This window comes from Mercenaria mercenaria, chromosome 6 (assembly GCF_021730395.1).
Source record: "Mercenaria mercenaria strain notata chromosome 6, MADL_Memer_1, whole genome shotgun sequence".
In the NCBI taxonomy this organism is placed as follows: Eukaryota; Metazoa; Mollusca; class Bivalvia; order Venerida; family Veneridae; genus Mercenaria; species Mercenaria mercenaria.
Window position 1 is genome coordinate 19,137,650 of NC_069366.1, and position 24,479 is coordinate 19,162,128.

Below are 24,479 nucleotides of genomic sequence, written 5' to 3' on the forward strand. Positions count from 1 at the left end.
ATGAAATGAAAGAAGTATAGTTGTATTACTATATGATATTTTTAGAAATTCAGTTTATTCGTCAGTTCAATGAATGTCAAACAAATCTATGTGATTTAGTTATATTTAGCTTTCCCTGATGTACATTGGATAGGTTCTTTCACACGCCCTCCCTGTATTATGATAACACATTCTGAATTGTCAGTGTTTTTGAAAGTGATCTACCAGTAATACTCAGCAGCACTAGCATTAATATTAGTAATAATGGCATCATTTGGGAATTTTTTAAATGCAACAAATTCAATATTAATCGTTACTTAGAATAATGAGAATAATATAGAGAACATGAATATAACATTAGCATAACCCAAGTCGCAGTTCAAAATGCAACTTTCGGTGATATGAGTTCAAGGTTGTATAGTGCAATGAAAGACCCATTGAAAAGTTTTAGCTTCCATTAAGCATGTTTTGCCTGCATAGAAGGATCTATAGATCACATGGTTAACATCTGCACTTGTGTCTGTTTCTGTACAGTGCCGTTATCTAATGTCAATTTTGTCTGCTTTGTATCGTATTTATCCCTGGAACTTTCTTTGCACAAATGTTTTATATATTAACCATTTCATGATTTACCTAACAAAACTGTTCGTTGTATTGATTCAAAGTATTTCATGTCTATACTCGATAAAAACTCTTTAACCCCTAAGAATTACTTATAATTTCAGAAAACATTCACAATAGTTAGGCAATGTAAGATTAAACTATGCTGATTAAAGTCAATGTCATACTTAGAGGCCAAATAGCAATAGACGGCTAGTATAATCAATAAATTGTTCTTTGCTAAAACATGGGTACAATATAGATAGAGAAATATGTTTTCAAGGAAACAACCATGTAGATCACGGAAAGATATCAGTATTATCAGTATTATTATCCCCCGACGAAAGTCGGAGGGATATAGTTTTGGCGTTGTCCGTCCGTCTTTCCGTCCGTCCGTCCTTCCGTGCCCGCGAAATGATGGTTAAGTGACTGCATAACGGTACTTTCTCTTTGATGTCATTCATTCCGTTCTGTTTATGTGACTATTTTTCTTTTTATGTGACTGTTAGAACAATAGAGAGAACAATGGGGGAGTCACATAAAGACCGTTTCGTTAGAACGTCCGTCTTTCCGTCCGTCCGTCCGGAGCCATATCTAGGAAATGGTTGGGAATATTTATTTAAAATTTCATATACATGTTCACCACTATGAGTTCTTGCGGCCCGTTGAGTTTCAGTCAGATTGCCCAAGTAACACCAGAGTTATGGCCCTTAGAAGTTTCTAGTGTTAACTATATAGGGTACTATAAATATGGCAATTTCTGCATCATAACTTTTGATATATTTGACCTACAACTATGGAACTTAATCAGAATTTAGATCACCATAATGTGGTTGTGTACACACAATTTTATTCGGATTTATCTGTAAATTAAGAGTTATTGCCCTTTAATTGTATAAAAATCCACATATTTGTACATAACAAACTTACCATTTGGTAGAATTTCATTAAATTTCTTTCATTCTTTTCCATGAACATTTATTGTAAACATGTGAAGTTGTGTACCCACACCTGGTCACCCCCTTACCTTGATCACACACCTCCCCCCTATCCCCCGACCCCCCCACCAAAAAAAATAATTTTTTTTTTAGATTTTTTTCAAACAAACTTCATATACGTGTTCACCACTATAAGGTTATGGGGCCCATCAAGTTTCAGACAGATTGCCCAAGTAACAACAGAGTTATGGCCCTTAGAAGTTTCTAGTGTTAACTATATAGGATACTATAGATCTATAGATATGGCAATTTCTGCATCATAACTTTTGATATATTTGACCTAGAACTATGAAACTTTAACAGAATTTAGAGCACTAAAATGTGGTTGTGCACAGACAATTTTGTACGGATTTCATTTGTAACTTCAGAGTTATTGCCCTTAATTGTCTAAAAATCCACATATTTGTACATAACAAACTTACCCTTTGGCAGAATTTCAGTAAATTTCTTTCATTCTTTTCTGTGAACATTCATTATAAACATGTGAAGTTGCGCATCCACACCTGGTCACCCACTTGCCTTGGTCACACCCCCCCCCCTCCCAACCCCCCCTTCCCCCCCCCCCCCCCAAAAAAAAAAAAATTTTTTTTTTTTTCATTTCTTATTTTAGATTTTTTTTCAAACCTTCCAAGTTGTACCATTCCCCCACCTCACTTCTCCACCCAGTCATGCCCACCACTGATCATGCATCCTCTGCCCCCCCCCCCCCACTTCACCCTTTTACCCTTTTTTTTTTTTTTTCATTTTTAAATTTCAGTCAATATTTATAATCAACATGTGAAATTTTGTTTCCTCTCCCGTTCCCCTGCACCCCCACCTCATAAAAAAATAAATATATACATATATCTATATAATTATACATATATATATTTCCATTCCTGTTTTTAGCTCACCTGAGCACAAAGGTATTGTGATCGCTCACCGTCCGGCGTCCGTCCGTCCGTCCGTCGTCCGTCCACACTTTCCTTTAAACAACATCTCCTCCTAAACCAACAGGCCAATTTTGATGAAACTTCACAGGGATATTCCTTGGCTGGCCCCCTTTCAAAATTGTTCAAAGAATTGAATTCCGTGCAGAACACTGGTTGCCATGGCAACCGAAAGGAAAAACTTTAAAAATCTTCTTCTCAAAAACCAGAAGCCCTAGAGCTTAGATATTTGGTATGAAGCATTGCCTAGTGGACCTCTACCAAATTTGTTCAAATCATGACCCCGGGGTCAAAATTGACCCCGCCCCAGGGGTCACTTGATTTTACATAAGAAAATCTTAAAAAATCTTCTTCTCAAAAACCAGAAGCCTTAGAGCTTAGATATTTGACATGTAGCAGTGCCTAGTGGACCTCTACTAAAATTGTTCAAATCATGACCCCGGGGTCGAAATTGACCCCGCCCCAGGGGTCACTTGATTTTACATAGGAAAATATTTAAAAATCTTCTTCTCATAAACCAGAAGCCCTAGAGCTTAGATATTTGACTTGTAGCATTGCCTAGTGGACCTCTACTAAAGTTGTTCAAATTATGACCCGGGGGTCAAAATTGACCCCGCCCTAGGGGTCACTTGACTTTACATAGGAAAATCTTCAAAAGTTTTCTAAAAATAAACCAGAAGGCCTAGAGCTTAGGTATTTCACATGTAGCATTACCTAGTGGACCTCTACAAAGTTTGTTCATATCATGACCCCCTGGGTCAAAATTGACCCGGCCCCAGGGGTCACTTGATTTTACATAGGAAAATCTTCAAAAATTTTCTAAAAATAAACTGGAAGGCCTAGAGACTAGATATTTGACATGTAGCATTGCCTAGTGGACCTCTACAAAATTTGTTCAAACCTTGTCCCCCGGGGTCAAAATTGACTCCGCCCTAGGGGTCACTTGATTTTACATAGGAAAATCTTAAAAAAAATTCTAAAAATAAACCAGAAGGCCTAGATCTTAGATATTTGACATGTAGCATTGCCTATTAGACTTTTACAAAGTTTATTCAAATCATGACCCCTGGGGTCAAATTGACCCTGCCCCATGGGGTTACTTGATTGTACATAGAAAAATCTTCAAAATTTTCTAAAAATAAACCAGAAGAGCTTAGATATTTGACATGTAGCATTGCCTAGTGGACCTCTACAAAAAGTTTTCAAATCTTGTTTTTAAAGTTACTTAAAGAAAATTTCAACTATATTTTCTCATAATTCTTTTGATTGATTTCTATTATCATCTTTTGACATTGAAGACTTGTCCTTAAGTGCAATGATAACAGGTGAGCGATATAGGGCCATCATGGCCCTCTTGTTTTTTTTTAAATGTTCAAACCTTCAACATGTTAAGTTGTGACTGCACAAACCTTGCTCCCAGCCATGTTCAAGATATCTTACCTGTGTTCTCTTAAGGACATCTGTCCTTTTAAGTTCAAATGTACATGTTAAACAGCAACACCTGGTGCCAAACCACTCAAAGACAATATTTCGTTCCAGTTAAACTTCAAGCTCACATTTCAATTAACTGCATTTAATTTTAAAAGCTAAGCTTATTACAGTAAGCATATCCCATTCAAAATAAATTCTTTAGTCAGGATCAAAATATCATACATTTATTATGTACTCTTTAATTTAACATTTGTTTTCTGTTAACTTGATTTTGACTAATGAAATTATTTGCTTCTTATTAACATCCTTAACTTTTTGCCAGATATATCTTTTTGCCATTCCTCACCACATACCTGTTCGGCGGGGGATACCAATTCATCGAATTTGCTTGTTTCATTTTAATATTACCATTTATGTACATATATTTTAAGTTGTTCTCAAGCTTTGACTTTGATTGTCAAATGTGGTACATGTAATTATGTCCTTACCTTTAAAATGGAAGGGACATATAGTTTTATCACTTTATGTACATACATCTATTTGTGAAAATTAGCCGTAAAATCATAATCACTCACACAACCGCCAATGCATAAAATCGTTTCAGGCCTATAACTTTATTGTGCAATGTCGAGTTTTGAAATAACCTGGTGCGTATGACCATAAAGACGACATGTTGCTTCTAGAAGTCAAAAATGTAATGTTATTTATCCTGTCCCTTCAGAAACTTTTAACACATGCATAGAAATTCAAATAAGTTAACGCTACTATTTACCATATAGCTACTGTCACACTATTGCGTATCTTGCTAAGCGGCGTATTGAAGATTACAAAACATTATACGCGTGGAACGCCGAGAAACGAGATGCTTATGGCGAGCACAACGTATGTGTACCCGGTGTACCACTGGGTTTGTGGAACGTACAGCGTCGGCGTAGTATGGCGTATGTGTGGCGTATGGTACGTTGCAGCTGCGTAATCGTTTTGTTTGTATGGCGTTACGTTCTAACGTGTGACGCCAGAGTACGTACTCAAGATTTGCCCGTCAGACATAACACCATCTCCACAAACATCCACCCACAAGAAACGGTTGTTGGCATCGACCAGGCCTATGAGCACAATAGAAAAGAAAGCTTTATATTTGTAGAATAGAGGCTTCTTAATGACAACTTTTTTCCCATTAATTGCGCCACAGGCATGTGGAACGTTCCATTTGCTCTCACATTCTCTCGCTATAGCACGCCACTCTTCTGATGTCGTTTGGCAAGGAATGAATTCATCCTTGTATTCCTGAACTATGGCTCTACATACCTCCGGAACAAAGACGCTGATAGTGTTGTCTCCAACTTGGAAGTCATAAGCAAGTGATGCATATTATCTCCGGTAGCCAAGTACCTCAGGGTACAAACTAGCTTTAGGCCATGATCAAGTTATTGTCGATACCAGGTCGGCATCAAGCCACGCCCACCATCTTCGGGGTCTTCTCCTTCTCACAACATGTCCTTGATTAACTCTCCTAGTTATCTGTCTTTTGTTACTTCTTCCTGAAGTGAAGTCCACAGTAATTTCACAAATGCTACCTGTAATTCAGAGTCGAGATTCATGACTATAGACGGAATGACAGTTATCATTTAAAGAAAATTGTTCTATAAACACACGATACCTCGTTTGGAATGATGTAAATGCCAAAATTGCAGTGATGACGTTGTAAGTACTTTTGCAACGCCGCACTTAATTATATTATATTGCAGCGCAGCAGCAACCACGCGGCTACGAATGATTAGCGTATTGTGCGTCAAAAATACGCCATATTATGCGATTCATACATTCTTGATACGCTTTCGTTAAGAAATGAAGGTCATGGGTACGCAGGGACAACTCCTGATACGCCGTACATACGCAAGCCTGATACGCCAATGTGTGACAGGGGTTTAACAAATCAACATGTCGCGTTGAAGACTACAGAACCGTAGTTTAGGGTAACACTTAGGGGATAATGATTTAATATCAGATTTCCTGACCGCTTTATAACATTTTTATGCATGTTATGATTGGTATTTAAATCCTTTGGCACAAACATTTAACGTAACAGGACAGCGTGACGCGTTCCATACCCATACATATAAGGTCAAGGTTTCACTTTCAGGTTAAATTTTTAAAAATATTTTTTACTTGTTTAGTAAATTACTTTTGTATAGTTCGATTGAAATTAAAGTAAATGTTAACTATAACAGTATTTTGCAATCAAGAACTATAATCCAGGCTTTAAGGTCAAGGTCACACTTAAAGGCTATTATTTCATTTTTCTTGTCCAGTCAATAACTTTAGTACTTTTGTTTTGTATATAAAGATGGATATTCAAATAATTTTGCACAAACAGTTAATATGATTAGACGATGTGTCAAATCTAGACTTAGAACACTACCTCTAAGACTTAGAGGTGAAAGATGCTATGTCATTTTATATGCCCGTTACGTATTATTAAATTTTATTCCGTCTGTCCTTCCGCTTAAATCGTGTCCAGGGTATACAGGTAGATAGCGACGAGACGGTATGCAGAGCGCTTGAACCAGCTCTGTAAGTCAAAGGTCAATGTCACAAATTGAGCTCAGAGGTCCAATCTGTCCGTCATAATAAGTGTCTTGAGCATAACTACTTACTCATTTACGGTTTTGTCCTTAAACTTGGGATGTGGGTAGGTGGTGATGAGATAATATGCACTCTGATATAATCCTTCGGGGTAAATTGCCCTGCTTTGTAGAGCCGCTGTTTGTCCTCTAACCTGTAGCTTTTTATAAGTAGATGGATGTTCAGATAACTTGCTACAAGTTTGAACATAATAAGGAGATGTAGCATTAAATCATTTATTGATGAAATGAATATTTACGATTTTTGTTCAGTCCATATACCTGTTCTTTTGTCAAAGGACTTTTGTTTAAGTAACGTCACAATTGTGTTTAAAAGCTATAATATTATAATATACAAAATATTTTTTCCAGAAACATACCAGATACAGAGATTGGATGTTGAGTGTATAAAGACTTTGCTGAAGCAAACACTAGCTATCCACGTAGGATCCGAAACGAATGTTCGTTTGACCAGGAATTCAAGTCTGACAGGTAAATGGTTAGAAAACGTTTGGAATGTGCTCATAGACAAAAATATGGTAAAGTCTATTAAAGATATTCCTCTAGTTCCAATATTGATGCAAGGAAGCTGGAGTGACCCACATATTATAGATATGGTGAGACTTTCAGAGTTCATTATTATAAAGGAATCAGAAGACTCTGTCCTTGTAGACGGATTATGTAACTGTCTACTTGCGATGAAAGTAAAGGTGTTGCCAAGCCTTCCAGAGTGGATCCGTTTTGAACCAATACAAGAATTTGTTTATCGTCCGACAAAAGAAAGCATTGCTTCCCTGTTGGGTGCAGTGTACAAAAAGATGGGAGATATTGCTGTATCAGAGTTTAATATAGTAAGCCTAGTTAACAGCCAAATAAGGGAAGCACTGACCCATTTTGCATCTACCATCGCTTACATAGACAAAGATCTAGTGAAATTCCTTCGAAAGCTGAAATTGTTTAGAGCCGTGCATACCATAGACGACAAAGGTCAATATACGGCTGTAGCCGATGTACCTCGATATATACATGAGCATGTAAACTTCCCTGCCGGTGTTGAATTGCCATTCAAATGCATAAAGCTGAGCAGTTCTGAAGATAACATAATAAAGCATCTGGAAGCGGAGGATATTTCGACAGAATCCCTAGTTCTGAGTACCATACACAACTTATTGTTGCATAAAAAGCATGGTCAGATCTCAATTTTCGTAAAATATTTTATGGAAAACTTCAATTTATTCGAAGCTAATACCGCCATATGTGACAATGCTGCACAATTACCTTTTCTAAAAGTAGGGACGGAACTTCACAAACCTTCGGATCTGTTTGATCCCTCCAGCTCATCACTACAAAGATTACTAATTGGAGAATCGCTGTTTCCGGAAAACCCAAGTGAATACAGCAACGGCGAAATTCGGACATTAAGAAGGCTTGGGATCAAAGGAAAAGACAAAATAGATGCTTTTGTTATGGTACAAGTTGCAAATACACTTAATAGTTGGTCCAAAGATGATGCAAAATCCTATGATTTGACAAGGAAGGCTGTCGAATTTCTGGAAATTGTAGTTCACCACCCTGACTTGTTAGACAGCTTTTGCTACGGAACAACTACTTTGGGCAATGCTTTAAAGTCAGTTTCCTGTATTCCAGTCATGCAGAATTCACCTGTAGATTACCCTGCAGGTTTACCGTGGTTTTCAGAGAGAGTGAAAATTTGCAAGCCGGAAGAAGCGAAATTTGTAGAATGGAGTCTTTTAGCGGGAGCTACAGTACCAGTGGTTGACTGTACTTCCGACAAAATAGTTCAAATCTTCAAGTGGAATGTTGCTCCAAAGATGGATATTGTATTGCAACAGCTGTCCTTTATTCGTCAACATTACCATGTCCAAAACAAACCAGATTATATGCGTGCAATCCAAAGAATATACAAACACCTGAATCAATTTAGAGATGAAGTTTCAAAATATCGGAGTACACTGGAAAACAGTGCAGTGGTATGGACTGGTTTTGGCTTTGAATTACCCAGGAAAGTCATCATTAAAAAACAAGAACAAGATTTGGATCTGAAGCCATACTACTGTAATTTACCCGAAGAGATACGGGATATGGATGATTTGTTTCTGCATTTAGGATGTAATCCTGAAGAAAACAATGATATTTTATTAAGTGTTTTGCAAAACATTAAGTTGAAGTATGAATCTTCTACTGGATCAATCAAATCTTCTCTGTCGAGAGACTCAGATATTGTACTTGAAATTTTAAAAGTACTTGCATCAAGACGGAGAGATGGAAATCTTGATATTGATGATTCAGAACTGCTCATGTTAGTGGAAAGTCAGTCGTCAGAGACACTTTCTTTACAATATATTTCGGGCTGTATATTTGATGATGATCAGGATGAACTTGATCAAGAGGAACAGAAAATGTTTTATATTGTCAATGAAGTCGTACCAGTATCTGTTGCGAAAGATCTTGGAGTTAAGTCTGTGAAGAGGAAAACAATTTTAGGGGCGACTGAAGAGTTCAACTTTGAAGAATGGGGACAACATGAGTCACTTACAACTAGAATTAATACGTTGCTAAGAGACGGATACAAAGATGGATTATCCGTTCCAAAAGAAGTCGTTCAAAATGCGGATGATGCAGGTGCAACTGTCGTAAAATTTCTGTACGACGAAAGACACAATAATGACGCCAAAAGGAAGGAAAAACTGTTTAGTTCAGATCTAAGAGAATGCCAAGGTCCCGCCCTTTGGGTGTATAATGATTCTCAATTTACAGAAAAGGACCTAGAGAACATTACAAAATTGAACGGTGCGACTAAAGCTGATTTTCAGGACAAGATTGGAAAATTTGGATTGGGATTTTGTTCAGTCTACAACCTTACAGATGTTCCTAGTTTCATCTCTGGAAAAGACATGGTCATATTCGACCCTCATGAGACGTATTTAGAGGAGGCAAGACAGACACGTGGAACAGGATTGCGGGTCAGATTATCCAAACGAAATTTAATACGACGGAATGTAGACCAGTTTAAACCTTACAATGCTGTTTTTGGTTGTAATTTACTGGACGCGAATTTCACCGACTTTGGTGGTACTTTGTTTAGGCTGCCATTGCGAACAGAAAACCAAGCAGCAAAAAGCAAAATTTGTGACGAAGCATACTCAAAAGAGGAAGTGTCGTCTCTCTTAAGAAAATTTGTAGAGAATGCCGGAAATATACTTTTATTCACACAAAATGTGAAGACTTTACAGATTTATTACCTTCCGGAAGATGAAACAGATCCTTCTCGGGCAAAGCTTCTCTTCAGCATTGACAAAAAGCTTGAACATTACTCCCACGATGAAAATATTAGAGATGCACAGAGCATCTTAAAACGTATTCCTGCTATTCTTAAAAATAACATGGGTTTTACTGAAATCCAGCATGTTGAAATAAGTCAAAAACATTTTGAAAACTCATTCCTGAAATCTAGTTCTGAAGTGTCAAATTCAGTTGAAACAAAGTGGATAGTATCATGGGCTCTAGGGAAAAATGAATCTCTCATGCTTTCAAAAAGAATATCGGAAAAGGGAGCAGTGCCACTGTCTGCTGTTGCCGTACCAATGAGAAATAAAGACGACACAATACCTCTGATGCTAGATGATGTTCCGATTGGCTTTTACAACAAAGGACATTTGTTTTGTTTCCTACCACTTCCAATCACAACAGGTTTACCAGTACATGTAAATGGTTGTTTCAGTGTGACTTCAGATAGGAGAGGCCTTTCATGTTTAACAGAAGATGATAAAAAGAAAGGGGATAATTATATGTGGAATCAGTCGTTAATGGAAGATTCCTTAGTTCAAAGTTACGTAGAGCTCTTGGTGTTCCTGTCAGCAAGATGTTCAGACAGTTATACCTACCATTCGCTTTGGCCTCTTGGTGGATCCGATGATGTACAGGTATTCAGAAGGAGCTTTTACAAAACCCTCATTTTGGATAAACAAAAATTATTTCGAGGAGCACAAGACTGGCTTTCGTTGGATGAAATTGTCTTTTTAGACCCAGCTATTCGATGTAATGATAGTATTGGAGATATAGCTTTTAAATTTGTGTCATCAGTGACAGTCAGACCAGGTAAAAATATTATTGAAATACCTCACCATGTCTTAACAGCATTGCAAGATTGTAAATGTGACAGCAAATCAATTGTTTCAGAGGCGATGATAAAAGAAGAAGAACTGATTTTACATTTCTTGACAAGATTAGACTGTGCGTTTTGGCAACACAAGTCGGACAAAAGGAACAAACTGATACTATACGCATTAAACATGGAGAGTAAACAGGTATTCACAATGTTACAGAAAACGAAATGTATACCTTCTGAGCCAAACAATGTTCTGTGCAGACCAAATGAACTAATCAATCCAGGGTCAGACATATCCGATATGTTTGATGTGGTTGACGGAAAATTTCCATTAAAAGCAGATGGATTTTGTGAGAGCAAAGTGATTTTACAACTCATCAAGCTTGGTATGAACGACAAATATCTTCCAAACGACTTGTTATTACAACGATGCAAATCCATAGAGGAGTTATGTACGGTATGCGGGAGCTGTGCCCGAGAAAGGTGTGTTAGAATTCTCAAATACTTAGGAAAATGGGAAGTAATAGAATATTTAGAAAAAGATACTGACGTAATTAACATGTTAAAACATACACTGTTGTTGCCCGTTTTACCATCTCCTAGCCACTGGAAATTTACATGGAAAGGAAACAGTTTAGATGATTATACATCAACCGCTAACTGTGGAAATCATCTGAATGACGTGCAAACTTGTGTCAGATTTGAAAAACCAATTAACTTGTTTAGGGAATCATTTTACAACTGCATTGGCAGTGTAAGTAGCATTGTAGATGAACGATATTTGAAAAAGAAATATTCCATACCTGAACGCTTATTTATTGTACTAGGTATACAGAGCGAGCTAACGGTAGAGCTACTTCTGCAGCAGCTGACACTATTGTCTGATCAGTATATTAGTTCAGAGCAGCAGTTTAGCAATATGGAGACAATATCTAAATCAGTGTATGAATGGCTTGGGCAGCTAACTGGAGATAAATCTGAAGAAGAAATTTCAAGCATGAAATGTTTTCTTAACGCAAGAGAGAAACCACTTATAATCATTGGAAAGGAACTTGTCATGCCATGCAAAGTAGCATTTAACGTTAAAACAGAGTGTCCCCCAGAACTGTATTGCTTAAGAGAATTAAACTGCAAGAGAAGAAAGGTTTATAAAGCACTTGGGGTGAAAGACCATTTTTCAGTTGACTACCTTATTTCTATATTAAAGCAATTATACAGAACGTGGTTTCAACGAGTTTGCACCGATATAGACATGGTCACATGTTTGCTACTAAACTTATGTGAAAGTATGAAAAGGGAAAATGTTCATTATGAAGATCTGAAAGGCAATGAAGGAAGTATTATTGCCCCCGATTTGAATGGGATTCTAAGACCAACGAGCGAACTGGTAATAGAAGATCCATTTTACACATCGTCTGCGAATCTACATATTTTACACGGAAACATTCCGCCAGATACAGGTAGAGAATTGGGTGTCAAGTCGAAACAACGGAAAATAGTAGAATTCTTTTCAAGTGGATTCTTCGAGCCATTTGGGCAGAACGAGAGTTTAGTTACAAGGCTGACTGGTATACTAGAGGATTATCCATGTGATTCAAGTATCATGAAAGAATTGATTCAGAATGCAGATGATGCAGGTGCAACAGAAATATATTTTATCAAGAACTACATTAGTCATTCTACAGAGAGGATATTTGGAGATGAAGGACTGCAAGGACCATCCTTATGTATATTTAACGATAGCTATTTCACTGAAGACGACTTTCGTGGCATAAGGAGTCTTGGTGTTGGGAGTAAGCGTGAAGATCCATCGAAAACTGGTCAATATGGTATTGGATTTAACGCCGTGTACCATCTGACAGACGTTCCTTCATTCCTCACTAAAGGCCCAGGACTAGGAAACGGTGGTCAAATGTGTATCTTTGATCCCTTGATGGCGTACTTGAAAGGTCATGCTACGAATGACAATCCAGGCATAAAATGTGACGTTGAACTAATGGCAGAATCGTTCCCCGATATGTTACTGGGATATCCTGTTATATCGAGCATTGAGAAGTCTGGACAAGGTACTATTTTTAGACTTCCTCTGAGGCAGTCGAAGTCAGATATTAGTAGCAACGTTGTTTCAATAGAAAGAATGGATCGATTAATTGAAGCTTTTAAGAATGATATGTTTGAAAGTTTACTATTTTTAAAAAGCATCAAATGCATTAAGATTTTGAATAGTAAAGATGGCGAGTTAATTGAAGAATTCTCTGTAGAAACAAAATTTTCCGACGAAGATGCTCTCACACGTAAGAGGTACTTTTCTAGAATTAAAGAAGTGGTTAAAGCAAACATTGATTCCCAACATCAAAACCTTCTTATGCAACCAATAGAAGTATCATATACAGTCTATATCGAAGATAACAAGGACAGAAGTGAACGTTGGTTGGTCGTAAATAGGTTTGGAATTGAGCATACAGACAAATACCCTGATATTATATCTGCTCTTAAAGAAAAAGACATTGGTCTCACACCAATATCATCTGTAGCTTTCCTTTGGCCTAAAGAGAGGACTGTTTGGGCAGAAGACTTGAAAATCAAAGAAAACATGATGCGAGTAATTGTTCAAGAAAAGCGTTCTGCTTTCTCCCACTTCCTGTGACAACTGGATTACCTTTTCATGTAAATGGTCATTTTGCCCTAGATAAGGCCAGGACAAAGCTATGGAATGAAGGAATACGAAAATCGTGGAACGATTTTGTTATTGCGGAATTACTGAGTAGAGCATGCATATCAGCTGTTCAGTATATGAAAAATGAATTTGTTTGCAAGCAATTGGCTGGAATGCTGGACAAAAAAGTCAAATTAATAGCTTTTGAAAAGTATCATGAGTTATTCCCACATTGGGAAAAGGCAACAGACTTGTATTGGAAATCTCTTGTGAGTAATTTTTACCGAATAGTTACCGAAGAAGAAATTGAAATATTTCCGGTTATACGTGCAACAACATCACATATTGACACCGACCGATCAACTGAGGACGTACAAGAACTACAATTGCATTGGGTATCACTTTCTAGATCAGAAAACGAATTCAGTGGTACGTTCAATGTCATATCGAAATATGTAGCTTCACAATATGCTGAGGGGAAACCATTTTCTAAATCAGATGCACAATCTGTTGAAATCACACTAAAGAAAATGGGAATGAAAGTTATTGAAACACCTCTGTGGGTGAGTCATGCACTGAGCAAGTCTGGCATTAAATATATCCCGGCATGTTCACCTGAATATGTCATATCATTTTTAAAAACTTTTGAAGATGAAAACGAGAGCACTTGTCATCTGGGGAAAACAAATGCGTTACTGTCAGAAACAACGATTTCTAGTTTGATGGCTTTGCAAAGCATGTTAAGATATGTTATAAAATCCCACTCATTTAAAGAGAAAGTAGAAGGTTTACCACTATGTTTAACAAATAGTGGTTTATTACAAATATACACCAGAAATATGCCAAAGTTTTGTTCTGATATGTGTGATGTTTTAAGTGGATCAGCTGATCAGTTTGTAAATTCTCAGATATTACTTTTGGTGGATCGGAAAGAGTACTATGAAGCAGGAGTGATAAAAAACTTCGAAGTAACAGATTTTGTTTCAAACATAGCTGAAACATTTGATCCCTCAGTCTTTGAGACTGGACATCACTTGTTGTGGAATAAAGAATTAGGTGTTCCTTTGAAACCAGGAATCCTGGAAAGAATATTTCTGTTTATGTACAGAAGATCATTGGAAATGGTAGAATATTGTAATGAAGCAATAGTGAATCACAAGCTGTTCCAAGCCAACGTCGAGAAATTGAGCAACTGGTCTTTGGTGCCTTCTTGCTACGGCTTTGGGTCTGAAAAAAAGTTTGAACTTGTGCCCGTTTGCAAAACAAACCATCTATTCTACAGAGGTTTCGGAAACGATGATTTGTTAAAAGTCGTAGAAAAGTTTAATATTCCTCAGCTCGATGTTCTCGCGTTTTCCGATATTGGAAAGCAGATAATTTATCCTTTACAAAAAATGCTGCCTTCAACTGATCGTCCAGTAAAGTTACTAGAATGCTTGCTTTATTATAAAGCAAGAATTCAGGCAAGCGCATTGAATTGTGATGAAGGTATTTCAGTACTGAGTTTTTTTGACGATAGAATAAATCATATGAAGAAACATATGAATGAAAATACGTTGCGAAACATGTTTAGAAACCTGCCACTCTATGTTTCTCATCAGAGGGAAGTAGTTAGTATCGAAGGGTATAGTGACGTGGCTGTGATGCCGTATGGTATACCTTACGATGGGATAGATGTCTGGGCCCAGTCAACCCGTATTGTACTTCTAAAGGACACAGAGAAACTAATCAATTTATATCAGTTTTTACATCTTCCAAGAAAAACAGAACTAGAAGTATATACAGAGAAAATTATACCAAACTTTAATCACTTTCCGCGAAATACGTGGAAAACCCACATTGAATATATTAAGAATACGATTTTAAAAACATCCTTCAACCAGGCTTTTGATACGAAACAATGCCATCTTGTAAACCAACTGAAAGCCTTATCCTTTGTTAGAGTATCTGGCGTAGATAAAAAGGTAAATGAGCTTTACGACCAAAACAATCCTGTTTTCTCTTGTATGCTTCATGACGATTGCTTTCTCCCCCATGAATACCAAGACGATTCATGGCTTGACTTTATGGAGAAATTAGGACTTGTAATGGAACCAAGTGATGAAATGCTGATTGATTTTGCACACAGTCTAGAGGCAAAAATTAATAGCCCAATTAACGATGTAACGAAAGAACAATCCAGTGCATTGGTCGATTGTCTTTTTTCTAGAAACTGGACGGACACTCTTGAAAGAATAAAAGAAATACGATTTATTGTACCTTTCAAAGTTGATTTGCAAAGAAGTATGATAGCAAAACAGCCGGGTAATGGAGAATTACTCATTTGTTTTTCCGACACGGTATCTTGCGAACATGCTGACTACTGCTGGTCAAGTCTCAGTCTGCTTTCCAGTGTTCCTCCATCAATGAAAATGCTGAAAGGTCTTGGCATTCATGAATATCCGCCTATTAATCGTGTTGTTCAGCACTGTCAGAACGTCACGGAAGTTTTTAAAGTAGAACTAGAGAAGGAGAAGCCAAGAGTCTGCTCTAACTTTGTTAAATATCAGATGGAAAAGCTATATGCAGTTCTGCATAAACAGTATGATCCGAAAGTGCAGCAGAAAATCCAAGTTACTCCTATCGTTTTCCATCCAGAGGATGAAAGGATGTTACCTGTCAAACAAATTGTTATCAATCTTACAGCAGATGAAGAGGTCAGACCATATTTGTACAAGCTTCCAAACTGTTTTGGTCCATACGAAGATTTTTTTCACATGTTAGGTTCACACAAAATTCCTATGTGTTCCGATTACTGTTTGGTCTTAGAGAAAATCAAGGACCAGTTTAAAGATGGACCTGTTCCTCCAAATAAACTAATGTGTATGAAGAAATCCCTTGAAAATATTGTCAAACTTCTCGATAAAGAACGCGAACCGTTCGGGAATGTGAAACACATTTTCATCCCAGATAGGAATAATGTCCTTATTTCCTCAAAAGATTTGACCGTTTCAAACAACGATACTATAGAAGAACGTCTTGAAGGAAAAGTACCTATACATTTCTTCGTAGGATTCAGAGAAATGGAAATACTTTGTGTACATGACCCGGTAGAGCCTGTCCTTAGATGGCCTGAAAACCTAAGACCAGATATACTGACAGAAGTTGTTACTGAACAAATTTCTGCTGACAATGTTGTTCATGAAGAATGCATGGAGGCACAGCGAATAGAAAGTCTTTTAAGAACTCCACAGTTTGTAGAAGCAGTTTTGCGCTTAGTAAAACATCAAATGAAAATCAACAAAGCCACTTTCCAACAAAACTTTGCACATACCTTAATGTCTCGTCTTACAAATATACGAATTACAAAAGTTACAGGACTAAAAACATTCCTAACATATAAAGGAAACAAAGTTGATGGTACTGATGCAAATGCATCTTGCTTCATTAAATCTGAAATAAAAAAGAATGCAGAAGGTGACGAAATCAAAGAGCATGAACTTTATTTTCAAATAAATGCTGATGATGAACTTTTGTCTACTTTGTTAGACGAAAAACACGGGCTTTTAAAACTAATAGACTTGTGTACAGATGGTATACTTGGAAAGGAGATGTATCAATGTCTTTCATCAAGTCTTCAGTTGCTCGAACAGCCATCAAATATCAAGCGGAAACTTGATAAAATACCAATAGATGCTTACGACCTTCCTTCTACATGGAATGTGTCGGTGTTTCCTAGGCCAGGAACATACGTGGAAGAAAAGTTTCATTCTTTCTTAGAACAAAGCATTTCTCCATTTAAACTACATGACTACATGTACGTTGCGCTTGAAGTAGAGGATGCCGACGATTCCATAGATCCTTTGTATATTTATGCTCATATCGTGAGTGAAAACAGGAGAACTCAAGGTGACTCAGTTCTTAGAGTTACATACAATGTGAACGTTGGGCGCAGTGAAGGTTTGATAATTGTGCCATTATACCGCTTATACAGATTCAAATCCAAACAGCCGGAGGAAGTCAATGCCTTAGTCGTGTACGACATTGAACCAATAGGTTCTGTCCCTATAGATGAAAACTTCCGTCGTGTGCGACAAATGCTTACAGATGCCTGGACAATGGATGAAAAGGAGCGGAAAAGAGTTATTCGCCGTTTATTGACGCAGTGGCATCCTGATAGAAACAGAGATCACCGGGAATATGCTCAGCGGCTTTTCAACTACATACACGAAGTAGTTATAAAGTTAAAGCACAACGAACTAATCGACGAGGTCATTACCAATGATACAGGTAGAATGCCACCAGATATGTCCCGTTCACCTTTTGGATCGGCAGACACCGCTGCAGTTTACGACAGAGGATGTAGGCTTGCTGCTGGTTTTCGTGATAACATACAAGATTACAACAGGTCAACACGAACAGGAAACTTCGTACATTATAAAGCAGAGGAGGCAGTGGTGCGACATGTTGGAGAAGCGAAACGATGGCACCGTCAAGCAGTACAGGATTTTAAAGCTGCCGAGAGTAACGTTTTTACTGGAGCGCAAGACCAAAGCTTTAACTGGGTGTGCTATAAATGCCATCAGGTAAGGTATAGCGTTAAGTGCATTCCCTAATATTTGATAGTCAAAAGTTGATGAATTTATTTGAGTTCACTACAAAAGTTTAATATATAGGTGCCAATGAAAATTAAGTGTTGCAGAGGATTTTAAGAAACGTACAGACAGACAAATTGTGTAGGTGGTGCGACGTTAAACCCAACAAAATTAATAAACAAATAGAGACAGACAGGTGGCCAGTGAGACAGGCAGACCTAGAAAAAGAGACAGGAACAGTCTTAAAACTTGTAAGTACTTTTTACTGAACACATTTTGTTTAAAAACGACGCATAGTTTGATAAACCTTGAAAAAGGCCTAGAAAGACACAGAACCAGACGGACAGAAAATGAGTCATACATATATACAGACTAACACACAGACAGAGGAATGATCGATAAAAAGAAACATACAGATAAACAGATATACAAAAAGATAGACTGAAAGACAAAAAAGACGGACATACATAAATATAGGAATAAAGGAACACAGGCAGAAAATATGTTAGACATACATGCAGACGGGGAAACAAACACAGGCTCAGAAGGACAAATAGACGGATAGGAAGAGAGACCAGCACACTGATAGATGGACATACACAGAGACTGAGAGACAGACAGAGCAAAATACAATCATATATACAGACAAACATATAACGAAACCGACAAGCGAGACATACAGACAGACAGGGACATAAACCAACAGACGTACGTACATACTGAAAAAGATGTACAGACAGACAAACAGAAAGATTGAGAAAGGGAGATATTTCACTCTAAAAAGAGACATTTCATCTAAAGCCTTTGATTAAAAAACGACACTGAAATTAGTGTATATTTCATCCATGAGCTTATTTTAGTTTGCATATTTAAGGAATGCATTGTATAGAGCTAACGTCTTCTCCCGTTTGTCGGTGTCTACTTCTTCATTCGCGCGTCCCAATTTCAGTTTTTATGTAAGCTGGTATCTCATTTATTACTTATGGCAATAAGCTCTTGTCTGCAACTTATCTAATTTCAGGAAAATGCCCTAAAGTACTCTTTGTTATGAGAGGTATTTTGGGTATTTCTTCACAACTTAAACAAGAATGTCACTGTATGCTTTAAGTCGTGTCTGTAGATAACAAAATATTTGGTAATTTATGACATATAATAGAATCTGCAAAATTAATGATAAAAACAAACGATATACTATATTGTCTTCTGTATAAATAATTTATATAAATTTCATTTTTGCAATAGATGAGCCCCGAAAAGTGATCGGCGAAGATATTTGTTTGTTTAGAAATCCAATGCCTCGCTCAAATATTTAATATTTTGTCTCGAGATATTCATTCAAATGTAGAAAATCCTCATCAGTTGTATTTAACTTTACTGAATATTTAATAATGTGTATAGAGCTACACTCATAACTTAATGTAATGCAGCAAGTTAATTTTTAAAAAGCCTAGTGCTAGTGGCTTTATTTATACTCTGATTAGAATGTACTATTTAAACCTGACGCAAAGTACTGTAATGCGCATAAACCTGTTAAGTGTATGTTTAGCAACAATATGAATAACAGTTCATACTTTCAGATGAAACATTTGGGTGTAGTTTACCTTTATTAGTCCCCTACTGGTTGAACACAAGTTCCGGAGACTAGGATTGCGTTTTCCGTTCATCGTCATTCTATCCGTCCGTCCATTGTGTCGGGTCCATGACTCTGTCATTGATCAAGAAGTTTTAATATTACTTGGCACAAATGTTCCCCATAATGAGATGACGCCGGACGCCAAACACAAAGGTCAAGATCACACATAGAGGTCAAGTATCAACAACAAGGCTTTTTCCCTGTCCGCTCTACTCAACAATCCAAGAAGGGATTTTAATATTACTTGGCACAAATGTCTCTTACAATAAGGCGATGTGACATACGCAACTTTCAGACTTTTACCTTAAGGTCAAGGTCAGAATTGGCGGTCAGAGATTAACATGGCATGAAGAGTATGTTTCGTGTCCGGTCCAGAAGTATTTAATCCATTAAGGGGCGACAATTTGCCATGGGCAATACACAAGCCCCTATCTAAAATGTCAAGGTCACACTTGGAGGTCACAGGTCAATATGATATTTATACGCCGGTCTTCACCAAACTTGGTGACAATATTTGTGGACATAATATCTCGGAAAAGTTTTATAACCAGCAAAATCGCCTCAGGCATTCTTGGGTTATGGCCCTTGAATCACTCAAAATCTGCAAATTAAGCCTTGTCCGCCCTCTAAGTCATACAGCTTTTATCCGATCTTCACCAAACTTGGTGACAATGTTTGTGGCCATAATATCTCAGCCATGTTTGAATACCTGTTAAATCGTCTCAGGTACTCATGGATTATGGCCCTTGAATTACTCGAAAAACTTCGAATTTAGCCTTGTCCGCTCTCTAAGTCAAACAGTTTTCATCCGATCTTCCACAAACTTGCAGATAATGTTTATGGGCATAATATCTCGGCCAAGTTCGATAAACAGTCAAATCGCCCCAGGCACTCTTGGATTATGGCCCTTGAATGACCCGAAATCTGCGAATTTAGCCTTAACCGCTCTCTAAGTTGAACAGTTTTCATCCGATCTTCACCAAACTTGCTGACAATGCTTGCGGGCATAATGTCTCGGCCAGTGTCCTAGGCACATTTGGATTAGGGCTCTTGAATTAGGTCAAGTTCGATGACGGGCGTATTTTGTGACAGTCTGCCACTCTTGTTTTCTAGTCCGGTCCATAACTCCATCAGCCATTATGGGATTTTAATATTACTCGGCATACGATGTGCCATGCATAATTTTCTGAATCATTGCTTAAAGGTCAGTGTCACACTTGGGGGTCAAATGTTAGCATTTAAATGTTAGCATTTTCATAAACATAGACTGTTTTGTGTCTGGTCCATAACTTTGCCATTCATTTAGGGATAACAAAAAAATCTATTCGGCACAAATGTTTTCTATACACAGATGACCTGTCATGCCCAAAGGCTAGACCCCTAGCTCAAAGATCAAGGTCACACTGATGTCAAAGGTCAATATGTTCTTTATCTTGTCCAGTCAATAGCTCTGACATCCGTTATGGGATTTTAATTTTACTTGACACAAATTTTTCCATAAAAGACAACGTGTCTAGCGCAAGACCCATTTGCCTAGCTTAAAGGTCAATGTCACAGTCGGAAGTCGAAGGTCTATAGGTCAATTCCTGCCCGGCTCATAACTGTAATCATTTAGGGAATTTAGGAATTTAGATAATACTTGACACAAATGTTCCCTGAAATGAGACGATGTATCTTGCGTAATAATATCTCAAAGGGCAAGGTCACTTTTGGAGGTCAAAGTTAAGTAGTCAAAGGTTAATATGTTCTTTCTCCTGCCCATTCCGTAACTCTGTCATCTATCAATGGAATTTAGGAGTTTTGGGCACAAATATTTGAAATAAAGTGACAAATTGCCAGGTGCCCTACACAGGTCCCTAGCTCAAATGTCAATGTCACACTTGTCGGTCAAAGATCAATATGGTCTTTTCCTTCCAGGTATTTATGAAGGGATTTTAATATTGCTTAGCACAAATGTTCCCCCCATCATGAGACGCCTGGTCATGTTCAATACACAGACCCCTAGTTCAAAGGTCATTGTCACTCTTGAAGGATTAAGATCAACATTGATCTTCTCCTGTCCTGTCTGTAAAATATTTTAACATAAGCTGACATGTGTCATGTGAGCCAAATAAAAAGATACTTTCCTTTAATATGATCATTTCTCACATTTTGAAAAGAACATGCGCTAAGCTATTCTAGCGAGAATCTCTCTGTTAACACACGTTTTCTTTCCTGTTAAAACACCCCCCGAAAAGTGACAATAACAGCAGTTTTATGTTCGAATATATATTTATAGATGTTTTATCAATCAACAACTGTCGATTTTAATACGCACGTCTGAAAGACAGTACGTATTATGGGAATGCCTGACAAACTTTGTCCGGAGCATATCTTCTTGTGTCATGTGCAAAAACCAGGTCCCTAGGTGTAAGGTCAAGGTCACACAGAGGTCAACGTTCAATACGTTGTCCAGAGCATTTCTTCTTCATGCATGGAGGGATTTTAATGTATCCTAGCACAAATGTTCACAACCATGAGACGGACTGTCGTGTGCAAGAACCAGGTCCCTAGATCTATGGTCAATGTCACATTTAGAGGCCAAAAGTCAGATACCGGAATGAATTTGTCCAGAGCATTTTCTCTTCATGCATGAAGAGATTTTGATGTAAATTGGCACAAATGTTCATCACCATGAGACAGAGTGTCAGATGTCAAAAAACCAGGTCCCTAGTTTTAGAATTACTTCCCTTTGTTGTTACTATAAATAGCTTATATTGTAACCTTTTTATTACTGGCCGTAGAGGACCACATTTCTGTTGTATAACACGCATGTTACATCCAATTTGTAGGTGTATTTTGACCTATCTCTAGCTGGTAAGGATTTTTGTGTAGACTTTATTTTAGAAATAATAACCCGTGTTTTTCGTTCTTATGCGTAAGAATATATCACGAAGGCCGTAGGCCTGTGTGATATATTGTTTCGCATAAAAACGAAAAACTCGGGTTATTCTACGATAAATCACACGTGGGAACTTGTTATTTCGATTCTAACACGACATACTAGTATCAACAGTGTTAGAAAAATTGGTAACTACTTTTTACGATCGTGCTACGCACCTGGATCGGATGACGTCATTGCACGCGAGTGGTTTATTGCAGAATAACCCGAGATAGATTTTGCTCTACATGTATGTAGGTTTTTTGCTGGTCGTGTTAGAATAAAGATTAACTCTCCTTCGTTATGACAGACATATGCAATTAATCCAAACGGTCTGTGTTATAACATATTGTGTATACAATACACATCATACATCATTGACAGATATAACATCATTAGCTTATGCTGCAGGTGAGATAATTATAGTCACCTTCCAGCAGGGAACATTGTACTATATGGTAATACGTCATTCATTTGGTCCTTTCATTATACTCCGATAGTTTTATTATTTGTTGTATAATATATTTAATCATATATAGGCATCAGAGAAGGCGTTGAAAGCAGCATGGTTTGCAAAGAATGCAAACAGGGCAACCAGACGAAAACACTCTCTTACAGCGATCGCGATTGGTCTGGATGATGGATCTTTGCACAATGAGGTATATTTAAATATACAAATTGATATGTTTTATTTAAGAAAGTGTAACATGTATATATATCGTGGGCTCAACGCGAAACTAGTCTTAGTGTATATAGAAATTGAAGCAGATAGACTAGTTTCGCGTTGAGCCCTCGATATGTTACCTAAAACAAGTGTTCTACAGCTATAGATGACGCTACTATTTTAAATATGTCGACAGTGTCAGAAAAGATATCTTCTTCAACACTGAAACATACAGTTTATGTAAAGTAAGCTTATATACCTGTTGAAATAAATGTTTCTTTGATCTTTTTATTCCAATATTCAGATTTCAGCTGATTAAATAAATTTGCTGTTTCTATAGAAACGATAAAACATTTTATCAAATGCATGGGTTGCTTTGGCAATACAAGGTTTGGTCATTGAAAATATTTATATTGACAGTAAAATGCAATTTGACTTTTATCGATTGGAAACGGATTTTGCTAACAATATAGACTTTTTCCTATTCAGGTCAGTAGTTTAGAAGGGATAACTGGAGATTACTCGAGCATGCGGTACCCAGACGCTGTCGTCGGACGTATTCAAATACCTTCGGAAATATTTGATAGTACAAAGGCCGAAAAGGCGATTGAAATCACGAAACGCATACTAGACCTGGCGGCCGATTTCATCGACTAGCCTTAAAGAAAAACAGTTTTAAGCACATTAGTGCCTAAGAACATCGTGACGTGACATTAACAGTAATTACATCACTTTACATATTGGCGAACTATTTAAAAAGATAATGAAAAAAAGATTATAACTCATTAGTTTAATATAACTTGTGTAATAATACATAGTTTAAGTTGTTAGTTTGAACGAGTCCATTTGACGTTTATTTGCGAAGTGAGTGCTTATCAGAAAAATATCTTTATGTATGCTTGTGAGGTTTTACCTTCTTCGAAGGAAATACTTATTCTCTGTTTTCCCTAATGCCAGTATTTTATTTTTGTTTTGCAGTCAATCTATATACACATATAAAAAAGTGCAGTAAAAAAACTGTTGCGCATTATTCAACTTGTAAATGTTTATTTTAATATATGAAGTCATGTTAGATAGTTGAGTGTATAAGCGTTTCAGTTAACATGATGTTTGATATGTTTTTAAATCATTCAAAGAATTCATTTCAAAGATTATTTCATTTCTTTTCATAATTGTTTTTGTATATAATTCAGCCGAAACAGAAATGTTTTTTCATGTTTCAGCGTTTTAATTAACATGTTTATGATGAGAACAAATGGTAAAAACAAAATGTTATTCAGAGTTTAGATTAATATTACAGTAAAAACTATTGTTGAACATATACAAGGAATCGTATTGCGTG

At 37.1% G+C, this 24,479-nt stretch overlaps 2 protein-coding genes across 2 annotated transcripts in view; both read left to right on the top strand.

Annotated features, from left to right (window-relative positions):
• LOC123550634 (sacsin-like) overlaps nucleotides 1–13,484 on the top strand; it is a 31,564-nt gene extending 18,080 nt beyond the window's left edge. The window contains exon 4 of the mRNA XM_053545299.1: nucleotides 6,934–13,484. Within this exon, the coding sequence (XP_053401274.1) occupies nucleotides 6,934–13,337 (6,404 nt within the window). The 3' untranslated portion in view covers nucleotides 13,338–13,484. The remainder of the gene's footprint in view (nucleotides 1–6,933) is intronic.
• On the top strand, nucleotides 13,349–24,142 carry LOC123549490 (sacsin-like). The gene is made up of 3 exons (XM_053545300.1): nucleotides 13,349–17,911; nucleotides 23,013–23,132; nucleotides 23,627–24,142. The coding sequence occupies exons 1-3, from the start codon at nucleotides 13,484–13,486 to the stop codon at nucleotides 23,792–23,794; spliced, it is 4,716 nt and encodes a 1,571-aa protein (XP_053401275.1). The 5' UTR covers nucleotides 13,349–13,483; the 3' UTR covers nucleotides 23,795–24,142.
• Nucleotides 24,143–24,479: the final 337 nt, after the last annotated feature.